This window comes from Neophocaena asiaeorientalis, unplaced genomic scaffold (genome assembly GCF_003031525.2).
Source record: "Neophocaena asiaeorientalis asiaeorientalis breed wild unplaced genomic scaffold, Neophocaena_asiaeorientalis_V1.1 scaffold156, whole genome shotgun sequence".
Lineage (NCBI taxonomy): Eukaryota > Metazoa > Chordata > Mammalia > Artiodactyla > Phocoenidae > Neophocaena > Neophocaena asiaeorientalis.
The window spans coordinates 427,588-443,534 of NW_020173773.1; the positions used below are offsets into that span (position 1 = coordinate 427,588).

The 15,947-nt window shown below is 39.9% G+C and overlaps 1 protein-coding gene across 1 annotated transcript in view; it reads left to right on the plus strand.

Moving 5' to 3' along the window:
• Positions 1–15,570, plus strand: part of ATF6 (activating transcription factor 6) — a 214,950-nt gene extending 199,380 nt beyond the window's left edge. The window contains exon 16 of the mRNA XM_024751633.1: positions 10,259–15,570. Coding sequence (XP_024607401.1) covers positions 10,259–10,467 — 209 coding nt within the window. The 3' untranslated portion in view covers positions 10,468–15,570. The remainder of the gene's footprint in view (positions 1–10,258) is intronic.
• The last annotated feature ends 377 nt before the right edge of the window (positions 15,571–15,947 follow it).

Consider the following 15,947-nt stretch of genomic DNA (forward strand, 5'->3'; position numbering starts at 1 on the left):
TGCCCTCCCCCACCCCCCGTGTCCTCAAGTCCATTCTCTACATCTGCATCTTTATTCCTGTCCTGCCCCTAGGTTCATCAGAACCATTTTTTTAAAAAATTCCATATATATATGTTAGCATATGGTACTTGTTTTTCTCTTTCTGACTCACTTCACTCTGTATGACAGTCTCTAGGTCCATCCACCTCACTACAAATAACTCAATTTCGTTTCTTTTTATGGCTGAGTAATATTCCATTGTATATATGTGCCACATCTTCTTTATCCATTCGTCTGTCAATGGACATTTAGGTTGCTGCTATATCCTGGCTATTGTAAATAGTGCTGCAATGAACATTGGGGTGCATGTATCATTTCAAACTATGGTTTTCTCTGGATATATACCCAGGAGTGGGATTGCAGGATCAGGTAGTTCTATTTTTAGTTTTTTAAGGAACCTCCATACAGTTCTCCATGGTGGCTGTACCAATTTACATTCCCACCAACAGTGTAGGAGGGTTCCCTTCCCTGCCCCCAGCACTTACTGTTTATAGATTTTTGCATGATGGCCATTCTGACCAGTGAGAGCTGATACCTCACTGTAGTTTTAATTTGCATTTCGCTAATAATTAGTGATGTTGAGCATCTTTTCATGTGCTTTTTGGACATCTGTATTTCTTCTTTGGAGAAATGTCTATTTAGATCTTCCACCCATTTTTTGATTGGGTTGTTCGTTTTTTGTTTTTTTGATATTGAGCTGCATCTGCTGTCTGTATATTTTGGAGATTAATCCCTTGTCGGTCACTTTGTTTGCAGATATTTTCTCCCATTCTGTGGGTTCATGCCCATCCTTCTTAACACACATGTTCCCATTGTTCTTCCCCCAAGAGTACCATTTGGTTTCAGGACTCCATCTGTCTTGTCTGCAGATAACTCCAAAATTACAGTCCTAGCTCTGTTTTCTCCTGCCAGTCAGTCTTTACCCCTATTTCCTACTGCTTGCCTGTCCTCTGCACTAAAATGTCCCAGAATCTCAGACATATGTGCACTCAACTCCTCCCTCGACAGCTGCATGGCTCACTCCTCACTTCTTCTGTTTTGTTCACTACTGTATCCTCAGTGCCTGGCACATGGTAGGAATTCAGTAAATATTTGTTGAATTAATAAATATATATAGTGTTCAGGCATTATATATTATTATGCTTATATTGCATTAGAAGACACAGTGAGCACGTCAGGTGCTTGAACCAATATGTACTATCACTGCGAATGCAACAGCTACAAATGCAAGCTTATACTAGAGTTTCCTGATAGTGACCCAGATACCAAGATTGTGTTTGCCACTGGTGATGTGATTTTCTGAAATGATGAATAATTCTTGGTTATGTTCAGAAAAAAAGCAATATTCCCAGCATAGTGGAGTGGTTATAAGAATGTATTCTAAAGACACACTGCCTAGGTTTGAACTTCCTGCTCTGCCATTTGTCAGCTGAGTGGCTAATCACATGATGTTTCTATGTCCCAGTTTTCTCATCTATAAAATGGGGAATAATAATAATAATACCTGAATTAGGAGGTTGTTTTGAGAATTAGATGAACAGTGTCTGGCATGCAGAAGCACGAGGTGTTATTAAATAAATAAATTATTATTCAGTAGTTTATTCCTGGAAATTTAGTGTATATAAAACCCATGTAAAAGCGCTCTATATTTAAATGTAAAACAGTGAGTTTATTACCATAGTAATAATCAGGGTTTTTTTTTTTTTTTAGCCTATGTGAATATTGTATGTCCCTGTGCATTACAGACTGTTCAGCTTCCTGGTCCCTGCCCATTAAATTTTAGTAGTTCCCCTCAATCATTATGACCACTACAAGTGCTCCTTAAGGGTTGGTGGGTTTTGTATACATTGTTCTAGGCCCATACACTTTTTTAATGAAATTATTATAGATCTTCTAACTAGATAAGCTCTTTCTCATCTGCCTCCCCATTGTTCAGGAATATAACACCCGTGTAATATTTAACAAATTCTAATACCTATCTAATACTTATTCTAATACCTATCCTTCTCACACTGTTCTGAAAAATTGAAGAGAGAACACATCCAAATTCATTCTATGAGGCCACCATTACCCTGATACCAAAACCAGACAAAGACCCTACAAAAAAAGAAAATTACAGGTCAACATCTCTGATGACTATAGATGCAAAACTCCACAACAAAATATTAGCAAGCCAAATTCAACAATATATAAAAAGGATCCTACATCATAGTCAAGTGGGATTTATTCTAGGGATGCAAGGATGGCTCAATATCTGCAAATCAATGTGATATATCACATTAACAAAAGGAAGGATAAAAATCACATGATTATCTCAATAGACACAGAAAAAGCACTTGACAAAATCCAACATCCATTCATGATAGAAACTCTTATCAAAGTGGGTATAGTGCGAACATATCTAAACATAATAAAGGCCATTTATGACAAACCCACAGTTAATATCATACTCAACAATGAAAAGCTAAAATCTTTTCCTATAACATCAGGAATAAGATAAGGCTGCCCACTCTCACCACTTCTATTTAACATGGTATTGGAAGTCCTAGCCACAGCACTCAGACAAGAAATAAAAGGTATCCAAATTGGAAGGGAAGAAGTAAAACTGTCCCTGTTTGCAGATGACATGACTCCAAAAAAAACTATTAGAACTAATAAATGAATTCTTCAAGGTTGCAGGATGCAAGATTAATATACAGAAATATGTTGCTTTCCTATATACTAATAATGAACTATCAGAAGGGGAATTCAAGAAAACAGTCAATTGCATCAAAAAGAATAAAATACGTAGGAACAAATTTAACCAAGGAGTTGAAAGATCTGTACTCTGAAAACTGTTAAGTCATTGATGAAGGAAATTGAAGACAACACAAATAAATGTAAAGATATCCTGTGCTCATGGATTGGAAGAATTAATCTTGTTAAAGTTACAGTACTACCCAAAGCAATCTACAGATTTAATGCAATCCCTATCAAAATACGCATGACATTTTTCACAGAACTAGAACAAACAATTCTAAAAATTTTATATGGAACCACAAAAGACCTTGAATAGCCAAAGCAATCTTGAGAAGAAAGAACAAAGCTGGAAGTATCACACTCCCTGACTTGAGACTACACTACAAAGCTACAGTCATCAAAATAGTATGGTACTGTGTACAGATACATAGATCAGTGGAATAGAATAGACAGCCTAGAAACAAACCCACACACAGTCAATTAATCTATGACAAAGGAGGCAAGAATATACAATGGAGAAAAGACAGTGTCTTCAATAAGTGGTACTGGGAAAACTGGACAGCTACATATAAAACAATGAAAGTAGAACATCCTCTAGCACCCTATATAAAAATAAAGTCAAAATGGATTAAAGACCTAAGTGTAAGATCAGAAACCATAAAACTCCTAGAAGAAAACATAGACAAAACACTCTTTGACAAAAATTGTAGCACTATTTTTTAGGATCTGTCTCCTAAAGCAGAGGAAATAAAAATAAAAGTAAATAAATGGGACCTAATTAAACTTAAGTTTTTGTACAACAAAGGAAACCATTGACAAAATGAGAAGACAGCTGTTTTCTGAGAAAATGGGAGAATGGGAGAAAATATTTGCAATGATAATGACCAGTAAGGGGTTAATATCCAAAATATATATAAACAGCTCATACAACTCAACTTTGAAAAAACAAACAACCCAATTAAAAAATGGGCAGAAGGGGGCTTCCCTGGTGGCGCAGTGGTTAAGAATCTGCCTGCCAATGCAGGAGACACGGGTTTGAGCCCTGGTCTGGAAAGATCCCACATGCCACGGAGCAACTAAGCCCGAGAGCCACAACTACTGAGCCTGAGCGTCTGGAGCCTGTGCTCCACAACGGGAGAGGCCGCGACAGTGAGAGGCCCACGCACCGCGATGAAGAGTGGCCCCCACTCGCCACAACTGGAGAAAGCCCTTGCACAGAAGCAAAGACCCAACACAGCCAAAAATAAAAATAAATAAATTTTTTTAAAAAATGGGCAGAAGACCTGAATAGGCATTTTTCCAGAGAAGACATACAGATGGCCAACAGGCATATGAAAAGATGCCCAGCATCACTCATTATTAGAGAAATGCAAATCAAAACACAATGAGGTATCACCTCACATCCATCAGAATGGCTATCATCAAAAAGACCACAAATAACAAATGTTGGAGAGGATGTGGAGAAAAGGGAACGCTTGTACACTGTTGGTGGAAATGTAAATTGGTGCAGCCACTATGGAAAACAGTATGGAGGTTCCTCAAGAAAATAAAAATAAAACTACCATATGATCCAGCAGTTCCCCTCCTGGGTATATATCTGAAAAAAACGAAAACACTAATTCAAAAAGACACATGCACCTCAATGTTCATGAAGCGTTATTTACAATAGCCAAGATATGGAAGTAACTTAAGTGTCTATCAACATATGAATGGATAAAGAAGATGTGGTATATATCTGCAACGGAATACTACTTAACCATAAAAAAGAAGGAAATTCTGCCATTTGCAACAACATGGATGGACCTGGAAAGTATTATGCTTAGTGAAATAAGCCAGACAGAGAAAGACAAATACTGTATGTTATCACTTATATGTGGAATCTAAAAAATAAAATGACTGACTATAACAAAACAGACTCACAGATACAGAGAACTAGTGGTTACCAGTGGGGAGTGGGAAGGGGGAGAGGCAAGATAAGGGTAGGGAATAAAGAAGTAGAAACTACTATGTATAAAATAAATAAACTACAGACATATATTGTACAGCACAGGGAATATAGCCAATATTTTATAATAATTTTAAATGGAGTCAAATATATAAAAAATACTGAATCATTATGTTATACAACTGAAACTTATGTAATGTAGTAAATCAACTATACTTCAATAAAAAAATAAATACAGGGCTTCCCTGGTGGCGCAGTGGTTAAGAGTCCGCCTGCCGATGCAGGGGACACAGGTTCGTGCCCCAGTCCGGGAAGATCCCACATGCCGCGGAGCGGCTGGGCCCGTGAGCCATGGCCGCTGAGCCTGCGCGTCCGGAGCCTTTGCTCCGCAATGGGAGAGGCCACAACAGTGAGAGGCCCGCATACTGCAAAAAAAAATAAATACACATGTATTTTTTAAATATTTAACAAATTCTGATTTGTCTTGCAGTTAAACAAATAATATCCCTCCCACCATCCCTCCTTGCCTTTGGACACTCACAGCCTGAAATCTCTCCTCTGTCCCAGAAACGGCAAAGGGCAGACATGGTGGTTGCTAGGAGCTCTTTGCTCCTGCAAGTGTTCTCCCTTATGTCTCCAGAAAGATTTTTCAAGTCGGAAGCATATTTTGTGTTTGCATCTGCAATACGACTGGTACTTACTCACTCAGTCTTCTTCCCCACTGTTGAGGGAGAGGTTCTATCTAGTTCTACCACTGATCCCCCACCCGCGACCTTCAGAAATGCCCAACGTTTCTTAAAGGAGTCAAACCGTTTTTCTATAAGCATTTTAACATATTCAGTGACATGGAACATTTATATATCGGTTATAAAGAAAAAGATCAATGCTAGAGTTTTCATGGAAGGTTTCTTAGAAGTGGGATTTGAAATGGGCCTTAAAGGGTTAATAGAAATTGACTGGATGGAGAATTTGGGCAGAGAAGAGCAGAAAGAGCTTTTTTATTTTTTTTTCCAAGCAGAGGATAAAGTACTAGCAGAGATAAAATGCATGGTGCTCTGGGATGGTCAAAACCAGGACTCCGGTTAAAAATTGGAGATGAGATTGGTTAGACATGGTGAAGTCAGCTTTGGAAGTTTTTGAAAGCCACCGAAAACATGTGATGTTTCACCCCTTATTGTTCATTGTATTCCCGCTTTCCTTTCCATTTGTCTCCTTTGTCTCCTCTTTCTTACCCTTCTGGATTTCTTTCCTGATTTTTCCACGTGTTTGCTTTGGGTGCAGGTATCTCTTGTGATCAGTGGAAGGGGGGATTTTTATTTACCTTCCATGTTCCCCCACGTACACACACATACCCCACACCCTACAGGATTCAGGCACATGTACTGACAGCCTGTCACTGCCTGTCACCAGCCTAGCTTACACAGAGCAAACTGCCTCTCGTTAGGATTGGTGTCTGATTCCGAACAGAAATCTTGTTTTATCATACATAGTCTTTGCAAAGCACTGGTGAAGTCTTGTCATTTTTTAAAACTAAACTTTCTGTGAAATTTGGGGGTATTTAAATTCTGTTTATGGTTAAGGTCCTGGTGTGTGTGTTAGTCATCTCCCAGCTAACAGCCCCTTGGCAGCCCATTCTTAATTCAGTTATTGTGTGTTTACAGGCTGTTCGGAATTCCACATTGCCTAGAGTTTTTCCACCGCCAGTGTCCAGGCACTTTTTTTCTTGCTTTCCCAACTCTTCTGGGCATTCAGACTCGCTTTCTGGCGCTCATGTTTGAAGCCAGTCATCTCTTTTCCTTTTTATTTGCCTGATTAATTTTGAATTTGAAGTATTCATATTTCATACCTTTTTCCCGACTCAGGTCAGTGTTTCTTCTCATTCTGTTCACTTCAGAAGGCCCAGAACATAAGATTATTTATATCACTTGTGCAGCACCCAAATGTTTGCTAATAGAAGAGGGAAAGTGAACCTTTAACATTTGTGCTCCATACTGTAACTTTTGGTTCTGTTTTTCCCAGTCACTGTCTTTTTCATTAAGTACACAAAAATCCTTCAGCAGTCTTTTCACATAACTCAGCTCTAACAACTCCCTAGTTGTTGACTTTGTTCCCTCTTGTCGGCAAGCCCACGAGCTGTAATGTTTTCTCTTATTACTGGGGCACTGCCCATTCATAATGGAGGCCTGGCCCTTAATGAAAGTGTGCCGTCCGTCCTCAGCCTCTCACATCCTGCCTGGGTTTTCCTTCAGAGGCTGTTCCTCTCCTCCCTGCCTGAGCCACCAGAGTCTTCAGGTTTTCATCTCTCCAGTTAGAACCTCCTCTGGTATATTTTATTCACACCGAGGCACAAATTATAGGCAACAGTTGAAAATGTCCTTTCCGAGGGTGGTCAATTATTAACTATGCTCAAAGTCTGAAAGTAAAGGATAACGGGAGCTTCATCTGCCACTTGTGGGAGGGGTTTCGGAGCCTCTCTGATGCTCCTGGAAGCAGATCGTGTGAACAGATGCCTGACAGTGCAGGAGAGGGGCCTGTGAAGACCACGAGTTATCATAAGCTGTTTCCCATTCTGTCCTCCTTTAATTAAAATAATTAGAACCTCATCAGTAATAGAGACCACCTCACTCACTATCCAAGGGGGTCAATACTGAAACACCCAAAGGACTTTTATAAGGTCGCACAGAGTGGACTGAAGAAAAGAAATTGCTGTAGCCCCTTTAACTATTTTCTAGAGGTGTTGGGTAACTTGGGATTCCTAATGGCGTGTCACTTTAAACCTAAATTTTCCAGCTTGTCATTCAGAAGGGGCTTCCAAAATTCGGTTTAAGGCGTTCATATCCTATCTGGTAGAATCTTCTTCTAGTAATGCTGACTGTTTCCTTGGCCTAGAAGTTCAGAAAGGAGTGAAGAACAGGATCCATTTTAAAGCCACCCAAACCATACCTAGCATGAGCCTCCTGGTTGGGCTTAAGATAACAGTACCATTTCAGCCATGACTAGGGACTCCCAGGTTTCGGAATCAGGTCGCAGCTTTAGTTTTCCCCCAAGCATCTGAGCTCATATCACCAGGTTTTTCATCTCTTCCCAACATTTAAGATATTAAAGAACTCCAGTTATCAGTTTAAACCATAGCAGGCGCATGGGCTCTAATAACTTCTGCAGGTGGTATGGGCTATATGACAGAACCTAGTCTTGATCTTAAACTGTCATCTGGATTCTGAGTTAATCTAGGAAAGTAGTAAAAATTAGTAATGTATATTACATGTCTTTTATACATGTGTTTTTCATTATTTGATCATCTGTGTCTCAACGTGTCCGTGTGTGTGTGTATATGCACACCGTCTTTCAGTTTTTCTAAAACAGAGAGGGCCCATGGTTCCAAAAGGAAATGACTAGGGTGGCACCTTGAAATCTGAACCCTGTCACATGTTCTGAATGTAATGACTCCAAATACATTAACAGGTTGTCTTTCTTCCATTGCCTACTTTTTGGAAAAGAAATCACTTTGATAGGAAACGTTGGCACTAACTCACAGCCAATCAGATTAAATTCTCTAAAGATAAGTAAATGATTTGTTAGCCATTACAGAGTGGCAGGAGTTGTAATGTTGGAGTTAAGTGTCCACAGCAATGGTCTTAAAGAATAGGTAGGGTTAATTATTACACAGCAGTAACCAACTGCTCTTCATTGCTAGTAAGGCTGGGAAAGAAGGAAATTAGCTTCAACTGTAATTGAAGAGATTTATAAGACTTGTAATGGGAAATTCACCATCAATGGAGACTATTTTAGAAATTGAAACAGGCAATCAACCAATAGAAGTGGAATAATGATGTCTTCCATTGGCCTTAAGATGGGATATATGATCTGCTCAAGGCACTTAAAGTTGATAGATTATTAGATTTAATAGTTTTTAACTTTTAGGGGGTCATAGACCTCATTAAGAATCTGATGTACCCCCTCTCCAGAAAAATGCACATACAAATAAAACTTTGCATGCAATTTCAGGGAACTTATGGACTCCCTGAAGTCTGTGCATTAGACCCTAATTTAAGACACCCCAGATTAGATGATCTCCTTAAGTCATTTCCTGCCTCGTTAAGTTACAAGCTCCATAGTTCAATTTTCCCAAACATAATGGAATCTGAGGATCAAATGTCAAACTTTGGATTTTCTTCCTCTGGATTTATAATACTTGGCACACATGGTGTAGTAGTAAAAAAAAAAAAAAAAAAAAAAAAAAAAAAAAAAAAAAGAAAAAAATAGATAATGGAATAGAAAGAATTCTACTTTTAACTTCAGTTCTTTGCCCCGGAGAAGCCAAATGTTTAATTTTGAAATCACTGGTTGGCTGTATATCACCCTCATGAAAAGGCACTGCAGGACTAGGCCCTCGCCAGCATTCTTCCTGGTCCCACACCCAGCTCCAGATTCATGGCTGAAAATGCAAACCGAGGTGCCACGTTGACTCCCCAGCATTCTTCCAAGTTTACACATCTTCTAACTGCATTGCTATGAATGTCCAGCTGGTCTTGAAAGATGTTATCTATTTATAATTCTGCCATCAGTTTTATGCCCAAGTTTCATTGACTACAAGTTGGAAAATGACCACCTAGAATTACAAATCGGGGAATAATTTGGCCTTCTCCCGAAAATAAAGAGCTTTTGTCCTCACAGGAAGAATGGAGTGTAGTACACGTCTGTGTATATTAAACTCATGATAGTAAGTTACCCCATATGTGTTAAGCATGGCTCTATGTGGTTTTTCCCGTTCCCTTATGCCAATAGCCTCTAGTTTACCTGGAAGTCCTTATTAGCATTCCTTTTAATCCCAAATTGGAAATGTATGGCTCTCTTTGTACCTGGAATCCAGAACTGAAATTAAGGACTGCCTTAATATGGAGCAGAAGTAACAGTGGTCTCTGGGAAAGAGCATGTTATCAGATGTCTACAACTTGTTGTCAGTCTTCACTGTATTTTATGTTCCTAAGCACAAATCTTTAAATTCATAGTTGGGAATGTCTTCATGAAATTAGAAGTATTACTGATGAACAGGAGCCAGGCAGTCCTGGCCGAGGTCTCCTTACCTTTCGCATGATATGGTGGTCCTTTTGACAATTATTCCTGCCCACTGTTGAAAGGGAAGGGGAGAACTTAAGTATTCTTCCCTCTACACTCTCCCCTCTCCCAACTGAAATCTCCTGCTGTTCCAGTTGCTCCAGTCGTGGTGATACACTGCATGGAAAGCATACAAGACATATAACGTCTGTGGACAGATAATCTGTGGTATTAACTCTGACAGTGGCTCCAGCCTTTACTGAGCCAGTGAAGGTTGTTTGGGAACTAGAATTGAGGAGAGGACAGGCCATCCTGGCACTGTAGCTCTGCTTAGTGACTGATGAAGTCTCTCTGTACCCTTGAAAGCGTGTTGACAGTTCACACCCTTGAAGCGCACTGATGTCTTTCTGGGACTGAAGCTTATAGCAGAATTGCACATTCTGTTGAATATTTATTCCTTGTGTTTATTTCTGTCTGCAGAGAATGTGATCAATGGGCAGGATTACGAAGTGATGATGCAGATTGACTGTCAGGTGATGGACACCAGGATCCTCCACATCAAAAGCTCGTCAGTTCCTCCTTACCTCCGAGATCAGCAGAGGAATCAAACCAACACCTTCTTTGGTTCCCCTCCAGCAGCCACAGAGGCAGCCCACGTTGTCAGCACCATCCCTGAGTCACTACAGTAGTACCCAGGGGCTACAATGGAAAACTAAGGATGGGACCCTGCCAGACCGGTGAGTGGATGAGAGAAATGCTTCTTTCTGCCTTGGTGGCAAGCAGAGAACTGCCTCATAATAGATTCAAGAGCTAGAAGAGAAAAAAAGAAGCTGCTCTATTTTTCACCATCTGCCCATCGACTTGGAAAGCACTGGAACTCAGACACAAGGGGAGCAGCATATCTCCACAGGCACGTGTAGCCCTGCATCCTCCACTGTTGTCTGGTATAGATATTTTTTTCTGTACCTTTCTGAATTGCTTTTCCCTCTGTATTTGTTTTGTGTTTAAATAGTCATATGCTTTCAAATAAGATCCACTTCCCCTCTCTGCCATTTCACTCATTGTTATGGTAAAGAGACTTTTATTTAACAGCACCCATATGGTTCCACTCATTAGATCTTTCATCAACTTAATGCAAACCAATTGTGGATGTGTGCTTATTGGAAAGCAAATGTCAAAACCAGAAGAGCCAAAAGCATCCCCAAAAGAGTCAAAACAATTTCGAGTGTCAGGTAAAGGGGAAAATCCCCCGGTGGTAAAGTTTATCTTGCGATTTTTGGTTCACACCTGAGACTGCATGTGAACGACTGTACTGGGGTCGGGGGTGGGTAGCAAACTTGCGAAAATGAAATGGAAGAGAAGGCGGGCTTTGAAAGAGGAGATAGCTTCATTAATACATATGTTTAAAACACTGAAAGTTTGATGTGATTGCAGTTTAAGATTAAAGCCACAGCTACCGTTTATTCTGAGGACCACGGGCCACTGAGTGTTAGCACACGTACTTATGTCTTCTCTTTAGTAATCTGGTTCAGATCCTCAAGGACCACAGGACAAATCCTTCATTTTTATTGTGAATCTCCACACACTACACACCTTCTATTGATATGATACCCAGTTCAGCTAAGGAGCATGCAGGTGACTTTACATTTAAACAAACAAGAGCTTTTTCTCTTGAGAATTGATAAGTATTCACTCCTTTAAAACTTTGCAGACAGGCAAGTTAGATTCCTGCTGGTGGAGTGCATCCCATAGTATGGCAATCATTTTCAATTCTCCAGTGAAAAGGCAGTGAAGGAATTAACTCTTTTGTCCTCCCATTATTAAAAACAAAAACAAAACAGAAAAATATCTTACTTTGTTCACTTGTACTTTGTCTCCTCTGTGATTTCTACCTTCAGCTTCTAAAAGTGAGTCTTCTACCCTCTCCTCCTATGAAACTTTTGAATTTCTCCATAGAATTCATTCTGCAAACACTGCTTCCTGTCCTAATTGACTTGCTCTTGTCAGATTTCTTCCCTTCCATTCCACACTGTATCAATCTCTTCCTCCTTGCAAGAAGAGGAAAGAAACATTATATCAACTCCTCAAGGCCTACCTTGAGTTAGTTTTCTGCCTGTGAAATTAGGCGTGGCTCCTAAATAATTTTGAAGACTCACCAGCACTTCTTTGTGGACAGTGATGCCTCTCTGCTCAAGCCAGTTAGAGGCTTTCAGAGGAAATCAGTTTAACTCTTGTGAGGGGAAGAAGGGGACTCTGCTGCTCTATTTCCTGGGAATCTGGAGTTTGAAAAGTATCCGTTAGCCACGTAGCAACCATTTTAAGTCAGGGCAGCACTCCTCTCTGATTTGGCTGCCCCAGGCAGTTTTCAGACAAGAACCATTTTCCCTGGGGACCACTCTTCCTTCTAAGGGGTGCCAAGGAATAGAAGGCAAGTGCCTAGAAGACCTTTAGGTTGCAGGGCAGTCTTCTCATGGATTGTCTTCTCCTGGCCCTGCTCCTTCCCATTCTGTCCTGTGAATTAGCCAAACAAGAGGCTGCTACCATGGCTAGTAGGCAGTGGCAACATGGTCATTCCCAAGCTGCCAGTCTTCTCCTACAACTGTCGTAGTTATCACGGTGGATGCAAATACCATGTGTGTGGAGTGATTGTAGATGGTGCTTCCTTCCTCTCCTTTGCACTGAATCACACAAAAACAAACCATCACGTGGATTTCTTGTATGGGGCACTTGCTTTTACTTTATCCCTCTATTCCCAGCTTTTCCTGTGTCCATTTTACCAACTGGTCAGACTGAAGACTTAATTATGTCATGTTAACGCCTCTCTTTCAGGTGAAAGTGTGGGTTAAGGGTACCTGTGAAGTGACCACGAAAAGCAGTCTGGGAGCCTTGCCTCCTTCTCTTTTCACTCACTGACCCTTCCACCCCTTGTCATTACCCGTTCTTGGATTGATCCTTTTGAGATGAGGGAACAGGATTCTCCTCAGGGTAAAGTTTCAGGAAATGAGTGAAAGGCAGCTGACAAGTATTCTGCTTTTTAAACTGCTGTCAAGGCTACTGTTAATCTCTGGGCACAGTGGTAGTTTTTATTGTCATGTCTGTACATTAGCTCAAGGTCCTTTAGGAAATGGACCTCTGCCTGATGAATAGACTGGTCTCTTGGCTTAATTGTTTTGGGGAGATGGCCTTTTGGGGATTGCAGCCGGGAATTATGGGGGACGTGTGTGTGTGTGTGTGTAATTTTTTAATTATTTATTGAGTTTTTAAGTGGCATTTTGCAAGCTTGTGAGAATGTTAGGTAAGCTCATGGAGGAGGCAAGTCTGCCTGTTATTAGGTGACTCTGTGCCCTTTGGGCCACCAGTACTACCGTCTTGAGAGGTGATGGCAGAGACTGCTGGGAATGGTTTTTCCACTTGGTTGCAAGTTCCAAGTTTTTAAGGCTTAATGGAGGTGGATGTTCCCTCATACTGGCTACTGAGTCAGACGTCAGGAGCTTCTTCCCCGTGGGGTTAACTCAGCAGAACAGGGACACAGCTCCGTTAGGGTGGCAGTGTAAAATGCCTCTTTCCAAAGTTAGGGTTTGTGAAAGGATCATCTTGAAACAAATGTATTGCTTGCCATCCTTGCAGTTTAGGTTATTGGGTGGGGGGTTGTCTTTTCACAAGTGAAAAACCCCCGGTAATTATAAAAGCTCAGAGCATCTTCTAATTTTTTTTTTAAATGACTACAGTCTCCAGAACAAAGCTGGCATTTCTTTGCCTTTTCTTTTTTTTTTTTTTTTTTTTTTTTTTTTTTTTTTTTTTTTTCTTTGTTTTTTTTTTCTTTGCCTTTTCTTGTTAGCAGGAAGTAGACATGGCGGTGTTTGAAGTAGACATGGCGGTGTTTGAAGGCAGCCGTGTTATGCAGCCCTGTTATATGAGTCATTCTTGAGTGTTCTGAATAAACACTACTTAGAAACAGACAAGAAACTTGGGATTCCAACTAATTTTTCTAGCCTTTTAAAAGAGACACTGTCCTGATCAAACTTTCCTGGCTTGAATCTTTCTCCTGGGAATGAACCCCCAGTAGTCACAGCAGTGACACTCTGATAAGACGCTGCTGCTGTGGCATTTGGAGTGACTAAAACTGGAGAACTCTCGAGCTCCTTGCAATTTTTGTACTATTTTCTGATTCTTGCCATTTCACTAAGCTCAGGTTGTGAAACTTGACAGAATATGAGAAAAACTTGTCATTGTACTAGACTTTCTAACACTTTGAAAAGTTTCAAAGCAGCTTCCACTTTCAACTATCTGTTAGAAGTAACCACTTTTACTGAAGAGCCAGAGTAAGAGCCCATATGCCCCCTCTTCAGTCTGACCACATGGACATTTTCCACTGCATACGGCTGGGCCAACTCAGCTTCCTGCTGCAGGGTCATAGGCCCGAACTTCAGATGAGACCTTGCATACCATTGGCTGTTTTCGTACGAATTAACCTCTCAAATAAGATTGCTTAATGCCCAAATTGATAGACATTTATTACCTGCTGTGGATCCCTCATTCTTTGTGAAAATGTGACTTCTGTCAGTCCTGAGTCATTTTAATTTACAGAAATTAGGATCTTTGCTGCTAATAGGAATACTAATTATAACTTTTACCTTAAAAACAAGAATAAAGCTTAAAGAAAGAAAATGAAATGTAAGACATTTTTATTCTTACCCCTGACAGTATTTGGGATGGAGCAATTCCTGTTTCCCTAGGGGTTGTGGTTAATTTGTAATTTTCTAGGAAACAGTATTGGACTACCCCAAAAAATGTTGCTGGAGTCCAGCTGGAACTATGCACATTAAAAAAACAAAACAGTTTTCTCTTATCTGAAAAAAAGAAATCAGAATGTATCCCGTTAACTTATATTTTTAAAGACTAAGCTTAAAACAAAGTTTATTTTGGATAAGACTAGAACTTTTAGCAGTTTATTCTAATATCTGTGCATTAGTATCTATGTTGATATCTGTCAGATTATCTGTCAGAATTTATAAAAAGAAGGATGACAAAGGTATCTTGATCAGGAAACTTGATCCTACGTATGAATCATGTCATGGCTAGTCACTGTGAAATAGTGGACACCATATTCAACATATTAGTTTGCTGCCTTAGAGACTTTTAGCACATTAAAAGACTTTATATTAAGTTGGGGAACCAAGGATTAAATAAACCATAGTTTATCATTTGCCAAGGTCAGCAAACAGCACAGTGTCCTGCTGCTTGCCCCCAGCGATGTCGGTGACCATTAGTTAATAAGCAAACCAGGAAGTTTGGCATATCCCCCAGTAGGATCATCCCAGAGATTAGCAGGTTGACTTTCACAGCAAATGTATATTGGATCATTTTAACTCACACTCAGCCCTAATTTCTAGGTCAGTCATCTTCATAAAAGATGGTGGGAAAATAAATAGAATTTTAGATGGAAACTGCTGTGCACTACTGGCCTTAGAGATACTAGTTTCCTGTCATGTTGCCAATATGGTTAGGCTAAGACCAACAGTGCTTCTCCCCTGGAGCCATTAGAACCTGAGGAGAGAGTGTTAGAGATGCCATTTCACCAGGGTTTTCTTTCTAAGGGTTGTATCCATGCTCCGTTAAGAATGGGTTAAAGATGCAGTGGAAAGATATACCATTCTCTTCCTTAATATTTATGTTGGTTTACAACACATAAAGAAACAATGACAACAGACTATGTCATGCTTTTAAGCAAGTCTTTATAATGCAATACTTGTTCCTTGTCTAAAGTTCAAATAAAGAATTTTTAAACTTGCCTTGTTTTGTTTTGTATGTAGAAAGAGAAAAAAAGACCCAAAGTGAATCTTCAGTGTTAAGTGATTAGTAATGAGAAGGGAAGCCTAGAATGGTTTTGTGGCCTGTTACTGTTTAGATGAAACAGTTGAACTCTTTTCCACTCTTTTTCCCAACCTGGTTAAGTAAAAGTTTCCTTTATTGTGTCCAAATATTTAAACTACAGTCTTTCTTACTAAGGGGAAAAAAAAATTGTCTAAAAACTTATACTTTGTCCTTCTGCATCAGGAAACCGAGTTAATCACACCAAAGCCTCTTCTCAGCTTAGAATGACATGTCTCCGAGCATGAAGCTAGTCACTGCAGACTGACAGCAAAGAATCCTTCTGGGAATAATCAGT